Source organism: Scardinius erythrophthalmus, assembly GCF_964197995.2.
Source record: "Scardinius erythrophthalmus genome assembly, chromosome: 19".
Taxonomy (NCBI): domain Eukaryota; kingdom Metazoa; phylum Chordata; class Actinopteri; order Cypriniformes; family Leuciscidae; genus Scardinius; species Scardinius erythrophthalmus.
Window position 1 is genome coordinate 17,582,040 of NC_138239.1, and position 24,639 is coordinate 17,606,678.

The 24,639-nt window shown below is 38.0% G+C and overlaps 1 protein-coding gene across 2 annotated transcripts in view; it reads right to left on the reverse strand.

The window, feature by feature from the left end:
- ehbp1 (EH domain binding protein 1) overlaps nucleotides 1-24,639 on the reverse strand; it is a 139,227-nt gene that overhangs the window by 58,302 nt on the left and 56,286 nt on the right. For both annotated transcript variants that reach the window (XM_081393848.1, XM_081393847.1), the window contains exons 11-12: nucleotides 10,892-11,070; nucleotides 6,921-6,969 (exon numbers count right to left, since the gene is read on the reverse strand). In XM_081393848.1, the coding sequence (XP_081249974.1) occupies nucleotides 6,921-6,969; nucleotides 10,892-11,070 (228 nt within the window). The remainder of the gene's footprint in view (nucleotides 1-6,920; nucleotides 6,970-10,891; nucleotides 11,071-24,639) is intronic.

Sequence of the window (24,639 nt, forward strand, 5' to 3'; positions counted from 1 at the left end):
GAAAGGGACAGACAGGTTGAGGGGTGAAAATGAATGAATGGTGAAAGAGTAAACTACAGGGTTTAGGGTGGGACGGAACGCCAAAGCATAGGATGAAGGGAAAAAGAGAACGATAGGGTAAAGGGTGAAGAGGGTTGTAGGGTGATGGGAAGGAGAAACAGTTAGGGTGTGGGATGCATGCAGGAATTAGATTTGGGATAAGACAAGCTGGGATCAGTAGGATGCGGCAGGCGGTGACAGCTAATGTCAAGGATGGTTCTCCATGATAAGAGAGCACGATACCAAGAAACACTAAACTAATCCTGCCTCAGTCTTATCGCATATATCTCCCACTCTCTCTCCTTCCATTTCCCTCACTTTCTCTCTCACTTTTCCCCCTTTCCGTCACTCTCTCTCTCTCGGCAGTGAGTATAATTGCACTGATTTGTCCGGTTGAGGAGAACAGGCAGATAATCAAACAGCCAAACTCAATCCCTGATCGGGAGATAGAGGGAGGGAGAGAGAGAGAGAAACGGAAGGAAGAAGTGAAAGTAAACTGGCTGACATTATCACGGTAATCCACCGAATGAATGAAAGAAAAGTTACTTTCTCTTTCTCTTAAGAATCTGAGAATACACCCGTATAAGGCAAAGCCTACAAATTAGGCTTCTGTCTCGCCCTCCCCAGATTGGGCTTATCAGAGCCGCTATCAGAGCCGAGCTGATGGCCGAGAGAATTCAGCCTGTTGACCACTGTTGACTATTGTCTCAACCTCTGCTGCTTACCCAGCTACTGACTTTATCAGGGTTGTCCCCTTTATTGGCGTGAGCGAGAGAGAGAGAAAGCAAGAGAAAGGGAGGGGAGGGATAATCAAAGGTAAGCCGATTCTCAATTTACAATTAATCTCATCTTTCTTTCTCTCGTGCCTTCTCTTTTTCCTGTTTGCTGGAGGCTAACAATGGTGACGCAGAGCTTTGCAGAGCAAGGCAAATGTAAGGTACAGACAGCTGAATAGAAAAAAGGGGAACGAAGAAGGGTGGGAAAACAAAGAGTCTTCAGGTATGTGTTGTTTGGGTTTTAACTCTAAAGAAAGAGTGAATAATTGGTGGAATGAACGAAACTTAAGTGTCTGATTGAGATTCTTAAACTTAAGCTACATTCACACTGCAGCTGAATGAGGTCCAAATCTCATTATTTTCCTTCGCATGTTACACAATCAGTTTTTGGCAGGAATAAACATACTAGGGAAACTAGGGAAAAAAACTGTTTAATGACATTATTTGCATACAAAATAATCATGACATAATCATTGTGAATAATCATTACAAATTAAAAGTGTTTTAATGAATTTTACATTTTTATTTATACTGTTATGGCAAAGCTGAATTTTCAGCATCATTACTCAGTCACATGATCCTTCAGAAATCATTCTAATAGGCTGATTTGGTGTTCAAGAAACATTTCTTATTATCAATGTTGAAAATATTTATGCTGCTTAATATTTTTGTGGAAAGTGCGATACATTTTTTCAGGATTTTTTGAAGTAAATTCAAAAGAACAGCATTTATTTGAAACTGATATTTTTTTTACAACACTGTAAATGATTTTACGATCAATTTTGATCAAATTAATGCATTATTACCGATACGTTTTTTTTTTTATTGACCCCAAACTTTTGGTAGAGTATATAATAAAATAAAATTAGGAAACTTTGAAAAAGTATACAATTATTTATAATTAAAAATGATATAATAAAATTCTATAGATTATAAAAAGTGTTTGTATTCATGTCTGTTTACAGGGAGCACAACGAGTTTGAGGTGTCTCTCAGTTTCATTGCTCTAGTCTTCAAAACAGCAAACCATGCTTGATTAAAATAAATACGCCATGTAAACAGCAGGCTGTGTGCGATTGTGATTTAACCCTAAAATTACACTTCTGATGTACTGCGTCAACAACTACCAAACCTATTTAATCAACAGACAGAAATGTGCTGTTTACTCTTTCAGTGTATAAATGATGCAGCAGCACTAATAACCCGTGTGAACTGTGCGATTGTGTGTTTAAGACTTTCTCTTCCTGCTCCAGTCTGTCGCCCCCTCCCCCACGCTAAACGGACAATGAAAAGCATTTTGTTTTGTGAATGACATCGCTGAATGATTGACAGGTATCCATCGCTGTCAGTCACACACACAGCCAGGGGGCTTTTTTCCCCCTTGTCTGCACATTTATCGAGGAACACAGGAACACATACACGCAGGCGCACACGTGCACGCACAGATCAGATATCATGGGGAATTACTGCTAGTCTCTCTCTCGACACACACAGAGAAAATAATTCTTTTCACTGCCTGTATGACCAAACCTCCTCTCCCCTCTGCTATTGATTGTTCTTATCTGTCATATTTCAATGGAGATTATTGCAATCACGGCTGTGCCAGAGAGGGTCGCGCTGATTCTATCACATGAAAATGAATGCAGTTATCTAAATGTGTGTGTTTGGGGCTGTATAGAGGGTGCTCTTAACCTCCTCAGCTCGGGATAGTCATTCATCGTTCAAAGAGAGCGAGAGTACGCACACTTTTGCTGTGTTGGAGAGAGGAAAATTGTGTATATGATAGTCACTGAACGAGAGGGCAGGAAATGAAGTCAGGAAGTGACTGCAGGTATTGAGTGCAGGGATAAAGTGATGACAGATGAAAGGAATGGTGGGAGAGCGCAAGGAGCACATTAAACACCTAATAAAGTCTAAATGGAGTTAATCTGAGGGCTGAAATAAGAGATAATCTGCAGCACTCCAAAATACAGTGATCAATCAATGGAGCGGAATTACAGTTAAGTTTTATACATCCACAAATCCAAATAGATTCCAAACAAATCCAGGAAGCAACTCTTCAGCAAATATACATTTGTTTCATATCGTGCGCTGCTGTGCATTTTGTGTGTGTTTTGAGGGAGACAGAGAGGAAGAGAGATGCTTGGAATAATCGTTGTTGGCACAGCCACCTGGCGGTTTATTTAAACAGGATTTTGAGAGTTGACAGCAATATCCACACCTTCCTCGCTCTCTCTCTCTCTCTCTCTCTCTCTCTCTCTCTCTCTCTCTCTCTCAAAGCCCAGTTGTTGCGCACATCCCACTGAAAATTCTTGAATGAATGGAACACGGTATAATATAAAACAATAACAAGAGAGAGAGGGAGAAAGTGACAAAAAAGTGAGAAAAAACATAAATCGTGCTTGTGAATATCTACCTGAAGCAGATAAATAAGTTCAGCTGAAAATGAAAGGAAGAGTGTGTGAAAGGCAGATCTCTAGGAGCAGGACTGAGAACTTCTGCATTAACTATGCTGTATGGCCGTCATCATTATCTGAGCAGGTGCTTTGGTTTTTATGCTACCATTCAAAAGTTTAAGGTTTAGTATTTTTTTCTTCTTTTTTAAGAAATTAATACTTTTTTCCAGCAAGACTGCATTAAACTGATTACAACTGACAGTAAAGACTTCAACACTGTTATTTTTATTTTTTTAAATAAATCCTTGCTATTCATCAAAGAATGTTGAAACAATGTATCACGGTTCCCACAAAAATATTAAGCAGCACAACAGTTTTCAAAATTGATGATAATAAGAAAAGTTTCTTGAGCTGCAAATCAGCATATTAGAATGATTTCTGAAGGATCATGTGACACTGAAAACTGGAGTAATGGCTGCTTATATTTATCACAGGATTTGCAATGACAGGAATAAATTACTTTTTTAAATATATTCAAATAGAATTTTTTTTAATAATATTTTACTACATTAAATATATATATATATATATATATATATATATATATATATATATATATATATATATATATATATATATATATATATGTCATATATATTATATATATATATATATATATATATATATGTCATATATATTATATATATTATATATATTAGGGGTGCAACGGATCAAAAAACTCACGGTTCGGATCGTTTCTCGGATCAGAGTCACGGATCGGATAATTTTTCGGATCAGCAAAAAAAAAATTTTTTTTCAATTTATTAACACTTTTAAATTATTAAATTAAAATATATAAAATCAACTTAAAATGCACAAGGCATAATATCTTCTTTTTAACATAATTAATGAAAAACAACTTAAAGTGCAACATAAAAAGGCATCTCCTTCCTTTAAACATGGACCAATGCTTGATGTGTTTCCACTGTCATATACAGGGGTTAAAGTGAAAAAAAATCCTGAGCCTGAAAATTTTTTGGGAGGCGCGGGTGGGGGTGGGGTGGGGGGGGGGTGCGGTGCGGTGCCTTGGGCTTCATTGGCACCATTTATTTTCAAGCATGTTAATGGCATATTTTTATGAATAAAGACCAGTATCACTGATATAGCTACTTATGTCTCTTTGTCCAAAATTTGAAACATTTATTAGGCTTAAAAAAATATAACAACTTTTAATTTAAGTAAACTTAAAACAATCATCACTTAAACCCATAATAAATGTAATATTTGCCTGTACCTTACCTGTCTAACCAATGTGAATATAGAAATTGAATACGTTTATAAAACAGTCCGCACTGCATAAATTATAAATGAAAAATAGATTAATCCTTAAGCGTTTGGCAGTTAGTAATTTTCTCTGTTCCCATTGTTCTTTGGTTAACTTTACTAACAGAGAGAATTGCTGTCACTTACCAGCCGCTGCTGACAGGATCTCACGCATTCTCTACTCTTTACGAACTATTTAAGATTGTATTTAACTCATTTTACTGTTCTTGTGAAGATACTCGACAAAACTGACATTTTGACATAGCCTAAATGTGTGTGTTATGGTTCGTACAAGCGCGAAAGGGAACTCGATGGCGCGCTGTCGACTGCGAATGCGATACTGGCGCGCGTCTTTCTGTGTGTGTGTGTGTGTGTGTGTCAGGAGGACATTCATTCACTGACAGCGCGTCACTGACAGCGCTCTTTTGTCTTCTCGCGCATTGATAGTTTAAAACATTTGCGTGAAGGAGAGCATGATCATATAACCCAAAGGATGACAGAAAGAACAGACGCTGCGATAAATATTTTAATACGTTAAAGCTGGACAAATTAATCGCATGCGTTTACTTTGACAGCACTAACGTTAGGCTACTTGTTGTACATTGCTGACAGAAAATGCTGCGGTTTAAAGTGGACTCGTTTTCATGGTAGGCCTACACAGAATGTGTTTTTTTTTTGTAAGCTACACAGAATATTTAATTAAATATTCAAATGAAATATTTAGCCAAGTCTGAAGTTACCAAGGAGCAGCATATGTTAACGTTAGCTCAGTTATCAACAGGTGTAGACAGAAAAGATGATTATCCTGACCTGAGCTAATTTACTGAACCAACTCACACCTCTCCTTTCTTTCTTTTCATCCATGATGACATTAAAGTCACGTACCGTTACCTGTTGTTTCTGGCGTTTCATCGCTGTCTGTGCTGCAACCGCTAATACTCGCTCATTAGAACATTCAGTGAGCTATTTTACACAGGCTCGGTCCTGCTCCGAGTCCTCCGTGTCAATGACGGCGTGCGGTTAAACATCATAACAAACGAATTTGAGTGGGGGTGGGGAGGACAACGGGATTTTGGAAAGTGTCCCCATAGGAAATTACGCCCGTGCAGGAGGACATCATCCAAAGCTTCATGAACTAGCGCTCCTTTCCCCCACAACGTTAACGTGACGTATAAATCTCAATCACACTGTGTTGCCCTGCTCTGCTTCTGATAGGCTTGTAACGTTAGTAGAGCTGCGTTTCTTTCATATGATTGGTAGGTGAAATCAATTGACTCGAAAATATTAAACCGCATGCAAGATTCAAATTTATTTATTTTTCTTCCTCACGGCCGAACGTGCCGGAATACTTTAAGCCCTGCATATAGGGCTGTCAAAATTGCTCAAAAATGACGTTCGAATATTCCCTCTAAAAAACACATAGCCTATTCGAATTATTCGAACATCTGGTTGCGCATTTTGTAAATGACGCGCATTACGTCAATAACAGGACAAATTAATACAAAGAGACATAACTACCTGTATGGGTAGTTTATTTAAGTATTAACATATTTGACAACGTATTACCTACACAAAAACAAGTAAATCAACTAATGGCCAAGACCGCAGACCTCACTCTCGCTCGCTCGCACTCGCAGGCACTCTTTCTCTCTCTCTCGCCGTTACCCATGCTGTGTTCACACCAAACGTGAATAGAGTGTCTGACGCGAGTGATTTCAATGTTAAGTCAATGTGAGGTTTTGCGGCGCGAATGAGGCGTCACGCTCTCTGCGGTTCATAACGCTCACCATGACCAAGCTGTGTGTGGACTGAACATGCGCACAACTTTTTTTTCATTAATCAATCCGCGGATCACGTGTGTGCCAAACCGCAGATATGATGATCCGTTGCACCACTATTATATATGGCTTATATATGATAATAATAAGTATATAAGGGCTTGGGTCATGTCTAGCAATTATACTTAATGTAAGAACAACAGAAGTCAATGTGAGTTTTTCACAAGTTTACGGTGTGTGTGTGTATGTGTCTCTTCTGATTAGACCTCATTTTACTGGCATTTTCCTCTAAATGTGTGATTAATATCCCTTTATTTTTCTCTCTTGTCTTCTCTCTCTGTGGAGAAGCCTGTAAAGTTTATTCATAGCATGTTTATGAATTATGATGCTATCTTACGACTCCCAGGTGACTTACTCCATCCACACAAACATGAGCAAAAACACACACACACACTCTTTCCATCAGTGTCGGCAGGGGAGCCGCATTCTGAAAGTGGCAATTAGAGAACGCTGGGTGGGAGTGAATCAGATTTATAACAAAAATCACCTATGAGGAGGATTACTGATGCACAAACAAACGGAGAGAGAAAGAGAGTGTGTAGCATTTACCTTTTTGTTGTTTTCTTTAATATCTTGAGGATTGAGAGCCTTGTAGTCACTAGGAGGGAGGAAAGAACAGCGAGAGAGAGAGAGAGAGGGAGTTAGCTTTAAATATGCATCTCATGTAATGGCTGTAGAACTGTAACATGCAATTTCACAGCTCTGCAATCAACACAACTAATAGAGTGTGTGTGAGTGCAAGCAAAATTAGACACACACACACCCTTTACTCAAGCACTCAACACATTAAACATTTCATCTCTCGTTCTCCATCATCATACCCACTGTGCGCCTGGGGTCTTTCCTCTCTTTAGCTGGGGAAACAGTAGTGGGGCTACTCTAAAAATGGACAATATCCTTTTTTATTTCCAATATTTCATTTTTCTTCTATCATAAGCATTCACTACATGTCATTTAAACCTTGATGTGGGCTGGGTCCTGTCCCCTAAGGCACAATGCATTTTAAAAGCCTTTCTCTGCATGAAACGGCATTTATAAACACATCCAGTTAAACTGCATTTTCAGCTGGTAATATTGTAAAGTTCATTTACTGAGATTTGACTACAATATTTGTTTTACATTTTCAATCCCTCACCAACCTATCCAGAAAAGACTGCCTTAGAGGATGTAAATTAAACTGTAATAGTACAAAAGATAATGAAAATTAATAAAAATAATAGCAATAATAATGATGATAAAAGAAATGAACATTTTGACATCTGCATTTAGCAAAGAAATTAGTCAATATGAGCTACATTTTGTTGGATCTTTCTCGGACTTCAATAGAAGTGTAATCAGTGCTTCAGTAAGAGATTTTGGTAGAGTTCCTTAAGATAAAGAATGTTCAAAATATTAAGTAGGAGTGGAGATAATTTAGCAGAAAACTTCTTATAGAATTTGATCAGAGAGCCATCGGGCCATGGCGCCTTGCCACTCTGCAATGCTGATATGGCCTCAGATATTTCTTGCAGCTGATCCAAGTCTTTTTTAGACTTATATCAGCTGCAGGGGATGATCCAAGTCTTTTTTATGTTGTGCTCAAATAGTGGGGACATTTATTTTATCAAAAAACTACCAATTGAGATTGATCCTTAGGTGTTTGAAAAAGGCTGAGATTTAATTTGACATTTTAGAAGGGGTCCATATTCGGGTCCATTGCACAGTTAAGATCACCCCCTAAAATCAGGTAATGTGAATTAAAGCTGAGTGAAGCCACAAACAGCTTATTAACGAATGTCTTATCATACCAATAGACCTTATTCACAGCAGCGCCATCTTTAATTTTTAAAGGGTATGAAAGCGAGACTGTGAGGGATAGACATGCATCTCTTCAGTGGGTTTAACTGTTATTTAATGTGTTTTTGGATTGCTCTGCTGATGAAACACTGCAAAAATATCTTGCAAAGAAATTTCAGTAGACAAAAAAAACTCCAGACAATATGAGCTGTGGAAAAGTGTAGGTGATCTAGCTTTATACAGCGGATGCCATTGATAACATGGTTTCTATCCCTCACAGCCTCACTTTCATACTGGTCATGGCGCTGCTCTGAATAAGGTCTATTGGGGCCATAAACATTCACCAGCAAGACCTGGGTATGAAATAGTTTTCCAGAAACCATGATATAACAACCCTGACGATGAGAAATAACATTAGAAGCAGATTCTTTTGTGTATTATTATAGCTTCTCCTTTTGCATTAGCATTAAATTTAGAATGGAAAATGTGTCTCTGCAACCTAAGATGATCTGAATTGAGTAAATGTATCTCTCTTTTTTTTCTTTTGCTTTTGAGTAAATGTACAGTATCTCTTGAAGGAAGATTATATTGGATTTAAGACGCTCATTTAAGATGAGATTTTTTTTTCCATCTCTCTTTATAGGACCATTAAGACCTTTAACATTCCATGATGTAAACCTTTTCTGTCATTCCTCCTCTACTTAAAACATTGGACATAGTAAAGTATGAAAGGATAAACACTGCACCTGTGGCATAAACAAAGCTGGTGCACCATTAAATTACTTAATATCTCTGACAACAACCCAAAACAGAACAAAAACAAATGGAACATCCATGTAAAAAAAAATAAAGGAAAAGAAAAACACAATCAATGAGGCAGTAAACCAACCCATGAACATTAGAACACTCTTTCCTATGTTTACCTCCCCAACTGAGGCAAGCTGCAGGACTCATGTAACCCCGTTGTACTCCCAGCAACTCTTCAATAAAAAAAAGATAGGGGGAAGGTCACTTATAGACCATCTTCCAGGGTTTTTTTAACAATACTCTCTAAAGCAAAGACGTGAACCTGCATGATTAGTCCATCCACCGGTGTTTTTATTAACAGTACCCTCCCAGACAAAGAAATGAACTGTTATAGTAAAAAAAAAAAAAGTATACCACAAAATGATTGGATAATTTGGTTAATTTATGCTCGCTTTGTTAAAAATCATTGCAGAGATTAATAAAAATATATATTTTTGATCTTCGTCACTGATCAACAATGCACAATATGACATGACATGAATGCATTCAGCAAACAAGGTACATTTTAAATGCAGGTTGTCACTTCAGGTCAGTGTGTGTGAAAAGTACAGAGAAAATGTAAAAAAATGTCTTGATACATGGAAATTAGTGCAAAAGTAACAGATAATAAATCAGTCAATCTCTTCCTTAAATAGACGGCGGCCAGATTCCTGATACTTTAGCGTATGCTAAACCCAGAGGGTGGTTGGCCGTGGCGCTGTCAGCACTGTGATGAATCTGCTGTAAGTGTAGTAATTAAGGAGGATTTGAGTCATTCCTGATGAGACCAAACACAGAAATGTTCAGAAATAAAACAGAGGGATTAAATCTCCTTCATAAACCATATTAGACCCCCCACACAGAGTGAGATTCTCACAGGGAGAGAGAGAGAGAGAGAGAGAGAGAGAGAGAGAGAGAGAGAGAGAGAGAGAGAGAGAGAGAGAGAGAGAGAGAGAGAGAGAGAGAGAGAGAGAGAGAGAGAGAGAGAGAGAGAGAGAGAGAGAGAGAGAGAGAGAGAGAGAGAGAGAGAGAGAGAGAGAGAGAGAGGTAAAATAAGCGAGTTGTGTATACATAGAGTTTAGGGCTGTCTCTATCAATTATGTAGAGGTTATTGAGTCATCTGATGATTATTTTGATCAAAGGCAACAGCTGCTAATGGGTTAACATTAAAAAGAACAATCAATAAAAACTATGAATCTCCATAGTGTCATGAGGCCTTTTTTTGTAAAACTGAGTATTGTTTATGCAAGAGACTCTGACAGCCCTAATAGTGTTCTATGAGTAAAGAGTTACTATAATAGCAACTATAGAGAGACTGGTGTAATATGTGTCAGTAGACAAATTGTCACGCCCTTAATCTAACAAAATGTGCATACTGTAATTTTTGTCAATGTGATTGAGAGATGCACAAAAGAAGATTTACTTCTTTAATGATAAAAAGTATTGTTTTGGTTATTTCTGCATGTAGAAGTGCATTTTCTACATGGTAGAAAAAATACATTTTATGGCAAAAGGAATTTTTCTATTTAATCCATTTATCTATTTGAGTATTTATAGGTTTAAAAATATATCTTTTCCATTTTATTGAACTGGCAGTGTATAAATCCATGTAAATCTGTGGCTAAAGATTAATCTTAAAGCCTTTTGCCAATGGGAGCTGTGGGCTAAAAGGTGTTTTGGTTGTCAGCTAATAGTCAACTTACTTCTTGACATATTTAACATGTTCACTCAAAAATGAAATTTCTGTAATTTTCTCACCCTCATGACGTTCCAAACCCATATGATTTTTTTTCCGTATGTGTAATAGAAAACAAGATGTCATCATTTTTATTTTTGGGTGAACTCTCCCTTTACAGAGGGGGTAAGTTGTATCATCACCCATGCACTGAAGGAAGCACATATTGTGTGTGCTGAGGCTTATGTAAGAGTGTGTATTGTCATATACGTTCATGGCTTACATAAAGTCAGGTCTGAAGTGGTGTAAAAGGGCACAGAATGCCAGTCCATTCCTCCAGGAAGTGGTGAAGTTGGTGATTTTGACGCCTCTGTAGTTTTTCGTGACCTCACGACACCAGGCCAACAGGGACTGACTTGCATTCGGTCTCCCACCAAGAATAGGACTGGGAATTGGACTGGGCTAAAGCAAAAGAGAAAAAAGAGGGAAGGGTGTAATTAAAACATAAGTAAATTAATTACATGTCAGTTTTGACTTGAGATCAATATATCTCACAGACTATTTATTCATCAGAACAGTAAAAGAAATACATTCAAATACATATTAAATAAATAAAAATATACATAACCAAATAAATATTCATGAGTATGCAAAACAGTGGTACAATAATGTCTTTGCCAGGCTAGAAACAACAAAAGAGAAAAAAACCTTTGTTGTTTTTCTTTTCATTTTCATTATACACAATAGCAATGTGTTGCATAATATATGCAGAAAAGGGAAAGGAATTAGAGAAACACAACTTTTAATTATACGGAAACATGAACTGTAACCCAAATCACACACAACTCATTTAGTCCAAGCCTTGACTATTTTTCATATACTCACTATTATTCTCTCTTGCACACAGACTGTACACACACAACCCTCTCATTGTCTCTCTTTTCTTCAAAAGTCCTTAAATTCCAATCAAGAACATCAGATCCAACCCATCTCTCTCCAATTAGCTTTGTAAGCTTAGCTTTGTTAAAAGTCGCCTCTGCTGAAACCCTCTGTCTAATTTGAACAAACACACAGAAAAATGCACACAAAAGACTTACATGCTCGTTCTAATGAGAGCTTTGGTCTGTAAGGAGTGTATGACCATGGATAATGTAAACACATGATTAATAAAGACCAGCCTTTGAAGCTGTATCAGTCTGGATTAAGAGTCCAACTAAACGGAGGAACGAGAATTCTAATCCCGCAAATCCAGAAACACAAAGCGGCAGGAACCCCTTCGCACCGGGAGTCTGGCCACTTTCGGACATAATCCCGTTAAAAATGGAGACGGCGCGTTACGGATACATATCGCTTGAAATTCATATTCTGCGGTGCACACGCTCGCATTTTTCCTCTCACAATAACTTTTTAATAACGATAATCAAATAGCCTGAGACAAAACTTGCAGCTATCTGATGAATTGCAGCTTGATAGATTCCACATCTAAATACAAATCTAACATGTTATAAAAGAGTGCTCATCCTGCAGAAATACATTATCATAGGACAGGTATCTGTATGGATCTGTGTGTGCAAAGGAAGAGAGACTCTGCCATTCCCCTGATAAGAGCGCTATACATCAGCTGGTCAACATTTCACGCATGTACGGCAGATTAACAACGCCCCCTTTTGGACACAATTTGCTACTGCAGGAGGTTTCAAGGACGCACAGACTTGAAAAAAAAATGCTTGTGAGGGGCCTAGAGCAGACTTATGTAAATTACAGACCAAAACTCAAAAACTATTAAAAAAACAAGCAATGATATTATAAAGGGAACCGTGACGTCCTAAAGGTGTGGTTTGAGTAGATTGGCAAAATGGTGAACCTGTAACTTCCTTTAAATTCTTCAAATGCTTGCCTCTTAGATTATCATAATTAAATGCTAAGATCCAAATGAATGCCACCGGGGGCAAGTGTGTTATTTGTGCGTTTATACATCCTTCTGCACAATCTGAAAGGTTAAGGTTGTCTTGAAAGAGCAGGAGGGAAAAGTCAAGTGAGGGGCCCTTGGGGCTCCAACAGCCTTTTTACTCTAGAAGGAGATGTGCACACACACAAACAGACTAATAACAATGCTCAGGAAGCAACCACAACAGTAAACACAGATGAATACAAACAAACACCCAACAATAAAAAAAAAAAACACATTTTCAAAGTCTGAACCTCATTTAGAGGAGAACATTATTGATGAGCAAAGCTTTTAAGTTTTCAGCTTTATTCATCATTTAATTTTACTGTTGTTTTTTTTGTGATAGGCCCAATCTGTTAAGTGACCTCAAACTAGGATGCTTGCTTTTAATTAGGAAAAGCTAATTCCTCGTATTAAAAGGTCTCATATTCAATCAGAGATCAACAACAGTGATTTACTGAAGAGACTGCACATGTATTCCCTGCATACACACACACACACATGCTACATGGGGGCGGGGAAGAACACGTTAAGCTCCACACGAATGCAAAACCCGCAACCACTTTTCCATGTCACTTTTCCGCCATGCATGATAAGAGAGCTGTAAGTTCCTGAGGCAGTCTTTGCTCCTTTTAAGAGATGTTTGAAGTAGCTGTCTAATTTCAGCTCAATAATTACCTGGGATTACCGGCCAGGTGCTATTAAAGCAATTAGAAGACAACAGCCGTTCAGGAGCACTCGGCTCTTTAGGCTAACAGTGCCCTGTGGCACCTTTACAGCGGGAGGAAAACAGTAACACTGACACACCAAGACACGTTTAAACTCTCAGGAACCATGGCTTACTTAATTCCTCCTCCACTGCTGTAAAAATGAGTTGACTCCAGAGTGCCTACTTGTCCTACTGTCAATGACTCATATGATCCGTTATAAAAAACAAAATCTGCTAAAATGCTACATTTGCTAAAGTATTCATTTTAAACTACTGAACTGTTCCACAGTTAAAGGGATAGTTCACCCCAAAATGAAAATTCTGTCATCATTTACTCACTCTCAATTTTATCCAAAACTTTATGAATTTCTTTCTTCTGCGGTTTGGTTCCCGATATTCTTCAAAATATATTTTTTTGTTCAGCAGAAGAAATAAATTCATACAGATTTGGAACAACCTGATGGTAAGTAAATGATGACAGAATTTTCATTTTTGGGTGAACTATCCCTTTAACTGTAATGTTCAAATATAAACAAATGAACTGAGTAAGGGTTAATGCCCGACAAGGTGTCCATTGTCAGGTATTAATGGACGACGGCGAGGCGTGAACCGTCCGACGCGCCCGCCGAAGTCCATTAATACCTGACAATGGACACCTCGAAGGGCATTAACCCGCTTATACCATGGTCACTTGCCAAATAACACATTTTTAAAACATTAGTTTATATTTTAATTAGTTTTACGGTTTATTTACTAGGTGTCCTCTATCACTTTTTAACGGACACCCTGCAGCCAATCAGAATCGAGTATTCACCCAGACCATGGTATAATCAGATATAAACTACTGAAGTGTTCCACTGCAAACTGACTTACATAATGGCCGACTCACTATTCCATTTGATATCTGAATGTTTCAGATAAACTATTGAACTTATTCATAACCATTGTTTAAATATAAACTGCTGAACTGTACTATAACGGTTTAATTTTTGGAATGTAAACTACTAAACTTCAACTGTAATCCATACAGTTCAAATTTAAACTGAATAGTTTAAATATGAACTTAACTTTTTTAAAAGATAAACTTGTCTGCTTAATTGTTTAAATGTTAACTGCCAAACTATGTGAACTATCACTGTTCAAATATAAACTACTAATTGATAAACTACTAATATTAACTGAACTGTTCTTTTTAAAGATCAACTTCTGTACTGATCCGTTGTAAACTTTCAAAAAAACTTTTTAATGTAAACTGCTCAACTGTTTTACTGTAAAATACATGGTTCAGAAATAAACTACTGAACACTTCTCCTGTAAAACACAACACAAACATCTGAATTGTTCTCAGATTATACAAGGACTAACAGATTGGAATAAAACAAAACTATCATTCCATTTTGGGATCTTTAAAAACATTATTGGCTAAACCAAATTCCAGTCATTCCTGTGCATTCACAAAATAACAGTGATTTCAGTGAGATGATGAAGCACTGGAACAAAAAACAGTTCTGATGAAACTGTGTAAAAGTTCTGCCTTCACTCACGAGCTCACAGCACAGAGTGCACGTTCTTACAAAACTACATGTGTCTACTGAAACAACACTGACAGGGATTTCTGGTGTCACATAGAGCGCGTGTACTTATCAAACGCAGCGCTGTCTTGCCCTGAGCAGCGGTCGCGGGGGGAGGGGGTGTGGGGATAGGAGGAGAAAAATAAACGATTGGCAGCGGCGTGTTTCTGCGCTGGAGGACAGGATTACAGCACCGTTTCTTCCTACAAACAGAACATATTAAAATGAAGCTGCATTCATCGCTATCCAACACACACACAAAAAGAGGAGGAAAAAACAAAACGGCAAAAAAAAAAAATCATGCAGCATTTCAACATCTGCCAAAAATAAGATGGAGACAGAAAAGATATTCATTATTCATGATGGCAGCGAACGTACACACACACACACCTGACACATGGTGGAGGACAGGGGCGAGGAGGGAGGAGAAGGTAAAAGGAGATGAGGAGGGGGAAAACTTAATCTGTGTTGAATGAGAGTAAGAAAGATGAAGGGTGAAAGAGAAGACGTGAGAAAGAAGATGGAGTAAAAGAGTTTGGCAGACAAACTAGGAGAGTCATGTGATCAGAACGGTAGTCTTTTGCGTAAAACCGTCATTCTTTGTGCATTCCATTAATATGACATTTCCCTGTTGTCACACTAAACATTTTAACCTATAGACCTCTAGGGCCCAAACTAATTCTGTGAACTGCAACAGAAATACAAGGAAAAAAGACTTCAATAAACTGATGCAATCACACACACACATATATATATACACAAAAAAAGGCACCAAAACAGCGGAAGGTTCAATCACGCATCCACTTAAAATGCCTGCGGCAACATCTATCTATGGTGTGTGTGTGTGTGTGTGTCAGCACTCTAAGCTCTCTCACACACCCAGAATAGTTTTATGATCTTACAGAGTGGTCTCAGAATTAGTTGCGATTCGCCAAGTGGTGTTCAATTGTTTATTATTAATTGTTTTGCTTCCTGTAATTGCTTCTCAATTATTCAACTGCACCTTGAATCTAATGACTAAATTGTCCCTAAATGTGTCTCCGTACCTGGCTTTACTATTGTTTCCAATTACCTTGGATATTCAATTGTGAAAGATTCGTTGAACTGCTTTGAACCAAATCAAAAGCTCAATTATAAAAATGAGAACTCGCATGGAACATGACGCTACGGGAACGCATATTATAGACATTAAAGTAATATCAAATTACTATTATAATTATACATTGTCGTTTCAAAACTGCAAACACTGAAGCCCGCATGGAAATTCAAATCACAAAGCTGTGGCCTCTCCAATGTGAAACGTTTTGAAGTGGAAGATTTTCATATCTGACAAAGATCAATAAAAGAAGGGATTCAACAAGTCATCAGCACAATAAGATCTTTCAGATCGGAAATGTACAAATTCCGCAAAAAAAAAAAAAGATTGTAACTTTAAAAAGTATATTCATATCTTGTGCTTCCTTAGATTTTAAGTGACAAAGAAAGATGTTCTCACCTCTGCTCAAACAGCACCAGTTTCATATGAATTTCATCATTTCCAATGACAAACTTACCAAGTTTTCTTACAGAAACGAGCGAAGTTCATTTGCCTAAGCTTGAGGCTGAGGGGGAGTTTTTTGGGCCTTGTACAAAAACACAAAATATGCGAGCATGACTAAATCACATTTCCGGGGCCTGTTTCCCATGCTAAGCTACACGGCTTTAAAATTTTAAACACAACAGCCCTCGCTAAAACATAAGAAAATTTGGGAGGATACGAGCGAGAGCAAATCTCCCGCACGCGCTCGTGTGCTATACATGTGTAATGTGGTGTAATCTAACGTTAGAGGCGGTGAAAACACTGGCGGAGAGGCATAGCCCAAAACTCTGAACTGTGTAAATGAGCTTTATCTAGTGAGGCCTGCACACACACACACACACACACACACACACACACACACACACAAAAAGGTATTTAGAAGCAAAAAAGGCGACTGGCACGGGGTTAGCTCTCTGATAGAGGGAGGCAGGCGATCACGAAACATACCGAACGACTCAAATCACTGTAACGCTAAACATCAACATGCGAACATTTCTGGCAAAGCGCACGCACAGAACTTAACAACAACCTTCAAATTACCGCCACACTAAACAAACCCTATGAAAAAAACGTGATTTACTAAGGCGAATCTAGACATGAGAAAAAAAAAAACATATAAAAGATTTTTTTAGTGTTAAAGCAGCGTTATTAGTTACAGCAGGGATGAGAGGGTGTGTAGAGCAGGAAAAACTAAATCTATACAGCGCTAATCTGCTTTAGACAACACTCCTCTACAAACAAATTACAGGAGGCGAAGTTCAGCGATCTGCTCTGATAAAGCTGTCATTTATCAATGAATCCGCAATGCACACGGAAACTCATTAAGAGCAGAGCAGCAGTAATACTGCGCAAAGAAGGAGGAGGGAGAGAGGGATGAGGAAAGGAAGAGAGGGAAACATCAGGTGTGCTCTGCTCCGCTCCGCCGTCAGATCGTTGTCCGCGGAGGTACGGTCTCGTTGGCAGATGAGAGCCCTGATAAGCGAAAGCAATTAAAAAGAATATAATTACAAAGTCACCCCTATCTGAACGAGGCCTTGATCAAAACACGCCCACGTCAATACGTCAGCCGGAGTGTGAAGCGGGATCGATGGAGTCAGGAAGGAAGGCTTTTACCGAGGCATGTTTCACACCATCAAACGCCATCACGCATGAGAGATGAGACGAGACGCACACTTAGGATAATGAAAGACATAAAAACGTAACCAGCAACAGATCGACAAGCTCTCTACATGACAAACGCCAGGTTTACTTCACATTAAAGGCAGTGATTCTCAACCATGGGTACATGTACACTTGGGGGTACTTGAAAAGGTTTTGAACCTATATAATAGAAAAAAAATCAATAAATTAAAATAATTATTAGTGATTGATGCCTTATATTTTTCCTAGTTAATGGAAAGAAAAATGTGTGTGTAATGTGGTCAAGATTATCAATTTGTGTATATTCTTTTGTCTTTTTTTCTTTACTTTTTTGTTTAAATAGGACTTAAAATAGATAGTTCACCCAAAAAGTCTGTCATCGTTGTTCCATACCTGTATAATATTATTTTGTCTGTATAACAAAAAAGATGATATTTTGAAGAATATGTTGTTTTGTCCATACAGTGGATGTCAATGATAACCAACCTGTTTAGTTGTAGGACTAGTTCACCCAAAAATGTACTCAATTTACATAATTTACTCTCAAGTTTGGGCATTATGACAAAATTATCATATTACAATTTTTTTTTTCAGGAAAATCCCGATTCACGATTTTAATCACGCTTTTTCCATGTTGGTTTTACTATTTTACAAGTGACTGAGCAGTACAGTCAAACTAATTTCCCTATTTTAAAAATGTACTCTTACAAGGTAAAAAAATCTAAAGGAAAAAAGAATGACAGACCATTTACACAAATAATACGATACGTGCTCAGAAAAGCGCACTTCAGAACAGTGTGCGACTAAAATCCGTCCGGCAAAGCATTAAAATGCATGCAAATATTATACTTTTGTGATTGCGAATAACTGTAATCTCACGTGAGCCTAACCCTACCTCAGCGTTAAGGTGATGTGAATGTACATCATGTTGTACAATATATTGGGACAGAGGTGCCAGAACTGATAGAATGCACTGAAGCACGATACTACGATATTTCTTCAAAAGGAGAACGTGGAGACATTTTGATTGTTCACGATCACACACCCCTACCCTCAAGCCATCCTAGGTGTATATGACTTTCTTCTTTCAGCCAAACACAATCTGAATTATGTTAAATAATATCCTGGCTCTTCCCAGCTTTGTTTTTTTTTTTTGTTTTGTTTTTGAAGCTCCAAAATGCGCATCCATCCATCACAAAAGTAACCCATGTGACTCCAGTGGGTTAATCAATGCTTTCTGAAGCGAAGTGATGAAAAATAACCATATTTAAAAATTTATAAACTATAATCACTGGCTTCCGGCAACGGCCGTACCAGATTATTTAATATAACTCTGTGTTTGGCTGAAAGAAAAAAGTTATATACTTGGCTTGGGGGTGAGTAAATTATGGGATAAAGTGAACTATTCCTTTAACAACATTCTCCAAAATATCTTCTTTTGCGTTTTGCCGACGAAAGTAAGTGAGCTGAGTAAATGGTGACAATTTTCAATTTTTTTAGATGAATGATAATGCTAAATGATCTCCATAATATGAGTCTAAAGAAATGCTAGTTGATAAAGAAGTAATTCAACTTTTTGATGGGCCTGGTACATAAAGTAAACCAAAATAGTTAGCAAAACACTGCATTAATGAGTCGCACAATTCCATGAGTCCAATAAGAAAGTAACACTGGACAAACAGTCAGCTGAAGACATGCACCAGACATGGGGAAGGTTGGACACACATGCAAGAACACAGAATGGTTGGTTATTAATTTGACTGCGTTCTGTCATTCATTGGTCCAAAATCAGACACTGCATAAATATGAACCAAAACATGTTTTTATTGGCTGTTATTGTGAAGCATTTTTTGGTTTCAGTCTGGACATACAAAATGACTTGATGCTGGAAACTTTTCACACCTGGTTAAGGCATGATGTTCACAACTTGTGACTCAAAAATACCTCCTTAGTCCGTTCAGTTATGCAAAAAATGGTTGATGCAGAATGAGTCACTGAACTGATATCAGAACTATGAATGCATTAACATACACTATCACTCAGAAGTTTGGGGTCTGTAAGATTTTTTTACATTTTTGTCATGTTTTTTCAAGTCTCTTATGCTCAAAGGCTGCATTTATTTGATAAAAAATACAGTAAAAACAGTAATATTGTGAAATATTACAATTTAAAAGAAATGGTTTTATTTTAATATATTTAAAAAAAAAATTATTCCTATGATGGCAAAGCAAAATTTTCAGCATCATTACTCCAGTCTTCAGTGTCACATGATCCTCTAGAAATCATTTTAATATGCTGATTTGGTGCTCAAGAAACATCAATGTTGAAATATCAATGGTGAAAACCATTGTGCAGCTTAATATTTTTGTGGAAATTGTGATTCATTTTTCGGGATTCATTGAAGAATATAAAAAAACAGCATTTATTTGAAATAGAAATCTTTTGTAACAATGTAAAAGTCTTTCCTTTCATTTTGATCAAGTTGCTGCATCCATTAATTCTTATTGACCCTACTTCTGAATGGTAGTACATGACCACCCGCATTTACACAGTGTTAAGATCCTCCATCCTCCTGTTTTGTGTGGGTTGTTGTTTTGTATATGTGTGCAGGGATTGGCTGCTGTCGGAGGAGCCTGATTGGCGGATCTACTGATGTGCCGCTTTAAAAGGGCGGCGCTGTGGAGCTCATTCTGACGCTGGCCTTGTTTGTGATGATTTAATTAGGTTCTATCTTATGTTTTAGGATCGTAGGGGTGTCCTGACATTTATTTTGACTTTGTTTATGATTTGTTTATTTATAGGGAGTTAGGGAATTTTCTTTGTAATTTTGTCTATTCCCTGATTAGGTAATTTATACATGTTTTATTTATAAGTCTATTTAGTTTATTATTTTGGCCTTGGGGCACCCTGAAGCCATTGCTCCTTAATTTAATTACTTTTTCCACCTTAAATAAATTATACTTTTTGTGGAACTTAGAATTGTGTCTTTGGTAATCTGTCGGCTGGGACTGGTTCCCTATTTTACCAACTGCAAAAGTTCACGTCAAGCCCTTCCTTATTGCACGGGTCGTAACAACAGTGTGAACTTCGCCAGTATATGCCGTGGTCAGCCAATCACAACAGAGGTCTTTTACTCGTAAAAGTCTTAAAGGTAAAGTAACAGTTTAAGTCTACAGATCAGAGAAAAGGTGGGATGTGGTCATTTAAAAAACCTCTGTGAAGAAAATCAAGTTTTTAATGTTGTTTATTTGTCTATGTGGTGTTTTTAATATGCTTTAAAACAAACTATGTGCAAATTCATAAGTCAACACCACTGCTGAGTATTTTCTCCATAAAACTTCAGTGAACCGAAGACGGTCTCAAAGACGCGGTTTAAAATCGCAGTTCTCTACGTCACAAATGCCGTCGTAACCAATCCTGTCACAATGGGAGTGGGGCTTTAGCATATCATTAACAATTCTCTAAAGCAGGGGGGTCTCAAGAGAAGCCAGGTTATCCCGGTATATTTTTCTGTTGGTATGAAAAATCGGGTAGATGTAGCAATATAGCAGGTTAATTATGAGTATGATGTATATAACGATGTTATGATTAACTATATGCCTTTCTCCACTGAAGTTGTTCAAAGCATTTGTAAGGATGCCTTTTATTTTAGAAGGCAGAATGAGATGGCGAACAGGAATATTGTTTGTGTAACATTAGCAACACATTATTAGCTGTTTGAAAACACAGTCAAGCAAAATGCTAATCATATTAATTATCGTTATGTGTCCGACGTTACAGAGAGTGATTACCATTCTGATACATCGACTTGTAAATGAGCCTGTATAATTCACTCTTCCACTTCTTCTGAATCAGTTTCTGGTTCAAACATATATGGCTGAATTAAACCAGAATTTCTACTTGCCATTGTGTAGCGTTTACTACGGTAAAGTTGAACGAGTGGAACAGATAGTCCGGTCTGCTGTGATGCAGGGTGGAGGTGGGGCTCATTTGCATATTCATATTCAAGAAAGGTTGTACATTCAAGCTATTTTCACAAGAAAAAAACTTTTAAATATGTCATTTTGGTGATCAAAGATGAGTTTTAAAATAATACAATTATTGACTACAGGTGGACTTTAAAACTGCATTATGATGCTAAACTAACCTTGACTGACAGAACTAAAAAATAAATTAAACTAAAGAAATAAAAATACAAAAATAATAATGACACAATGTCAAATATGGTCCCTTTAAGAGGTCCACATTCCATCTTGATTTAAATAAGGGGTATAATATGTGTGTGTGGGGTGACAGGGGTATTAGAGGTTGAAAGGCAAAGGTTGAGTGGGGGCCATTAAAAATCAGGGGCTGTTATTGATCAGTGCAGGGAGGTATGCAGAGGACTGTGGGTAAAAGGTTCTCCCAGTTGAAACGAGTTTAAGGCCACACACCTTCAGGAGAGGAGAGACCAGGAGAAGATTAATCTAAAGTTACTCTCTCCATCTCCACCATGTCATTCAAACTGCTCTCGGCCTTAAAACCCCTCAAACACACGCGCACGCACACACACACACACACACACACGCACACACACGCAGACACGCAAACACACACTCCTGATCCTTGGGTACACAAATGAACACACACAAACCAAACACATACAATCATCAAACGCACACACACACCTGCCTCGTTCACATCAAACATGCTGAATAAGGCGATTTGGTCAATCTGCAGCCGGCCAACTTCCCCACTCAAACAGGTATTCTTTCTAGAGATTACACTAAAGATTTGTTTTCATTTCTTCGCAGCCTTTTTTCTCATTCTCTCCCTCTCGTGCTCCCTCTCTCTTTCTCTGAAGCCAGAAGTGTAATCCCTGGCAGATAAAACTAAGGACTTACAACAGGAAGATTACCGAGAGCTTTGTAGCCTGTGTGTAGCAAGTCAACGTGGGTATTGGAGAGCTCTTCGAGTGCTTAACTCATGAACTGAGCTCACACACATACTCACACACGCAGGAGAGAAGGATAATGATAGTGGTATTACAGTAACGGGCTCAAAACACTCACACACACCTGCCCCGATGGCTCGAGGACCCTCTAAGAAGTGAAATGCTAACTGCCATGCGGTGAACTGCTACAGATCCGATGATGGGGATGCAGAAGCCGTTTAAGAGGTAAATGAGGTCCATCCAAAACCTTTTGGATGGGGAACAAGTTCTACGTTTGCCCAGAATCTGATCAGGATAGGCACATTAAGCCAAAACACACACCTGGACAAAGTTTCCCTGAGGTAAAGTCAGTACATTGATGCTTGTGACATTCTTGGAGCACAAACATCTTTCACAGATGCTTTGAAGAGGATGCTTTCTCTCTCTCTCTCCTTCTCTGCCCAAATAGCCCTCACTTTATTTATATTTTCATCAAATGGATTGATTTTACAGATAAAAGCTCTAAGACTTTCTCTCTTTCTCTGTGTCCCGAGGCCTTAAGGTCTTAAAGAGTCTCAGATTCTCAGGTTCTGTCCTGCATCACTCAGCGGTAGAGGGCCAGCTGAGGGAGATTATTCTGGTAGAGTTTCACAGATTATGAGGGCACTATTGGGGTCTTACTGCCCCTCTGTCAGTAGGGGTTTCGTGGCCTCTCTTCAGCTCTCTGAAGGGACGGGCGGTCCGTGTGCAGGAGCGGAACCGGGCCTCGAGCTGGGCTTAACCATGCTCCCTCGGACTTGGCCCAGGGTTCAGAGGGGGGTAACTGGACCAGGGTGAAATAAGGAGCATGAAAAGCAAGCTTTGCGGGGGGTTGAAGCTGCCTTTTTGAAAAGTGTAATATACAGTCATGGAGAAAAAAGTTAATAAAAAATTATAATATATACTTTATATAATATATATTTATATATACAGTACACAAACAATCACACACACACACACACACACACACACACACACACACACACACACACACACATATATGTTGTTTATTATATGCAAAATCATAAAAATAAAAAATACAGTATTTAAAATTAAAAAGAACTTTATTTTAAAAGTTCTCTTTAATTTCTTATTGTTAAACTTTTCATCTTGTTCAAAACATTGAAAGGGCTGATGCTACAACAGAGAAAAAAAGACCAGAAGCATTGAAACGACCATGTGAGTCAAAACCCACCAGTGTTCACACAAACTAATTAAAAAATGCCACTGCCATCTGCGAACTCAATTAAATAATGTTAATTCACTTTAATTTCAATTTATCTATGTTGCAGTCTGAATCAGACGGTAGAGAGTGGAAAACAAAGAAGTGTAATGAAAGAGTGTAACCTGGCCCTGGCCCTCCCACTGTGGGCTCTCAGGTCATGAACACCATCATTTAATTTGGTCTTGTGATTAGTTCTACTAGTTCAGAACCTTTTCATAAACTTATAAAAACGGAGAAAATGGAAGGTTACTGCGCTATATTCTTTAGTCACGATTTCTTTGAGGGAAAAGACAGATAAAGTAAAACTCAAGTGAAAGTGAACATGACCGCACAAAGTTACTAACATCTTTCTCAAAACTTTGAGTTTTTCGTCTTGGTTGTGAGAGAACTAGCCCCTGGCACCGCCTCACTCCGGAAGGCTTTATGTAAATCTAAAGAGCTTTGCAGTGACTGCGTTTGCCGTTTCTTTATATTAAAATACAGACCATAATTTATGAAGCGTGAACTGATGAAAATCCGCAGATCAGTGCGTCCCTGTGTGGAAGACTGCTGTTAAACGACAGAGAGGAGAGAGGGGTGAGCAGGGAGGTGTAAAATCGCTTTGCTGGAAAAGACAAACGACAAGGGAGATAAAAAAAGAGGAGGAGAAAAAGATGTACTAGTGAATCAGAACATCCCTTTCTTTTTTCGCAGCCCAAGACATCCTATTCCACTCTTCCTTGATGCATCCAGATTAATTCTTCAACATATTTCAAAAACGGCATCCTGAAATGCTAATATATCAAAGTTCTTGAGAGCAAAATAAGATTATCTAGATCAGGGGTCGGCAACCTTTTTGTCATGAAGTGCCATTTTTAAGCGCATACACATACATATTTTAAATATCATAATGGCTAACATAAAAATAG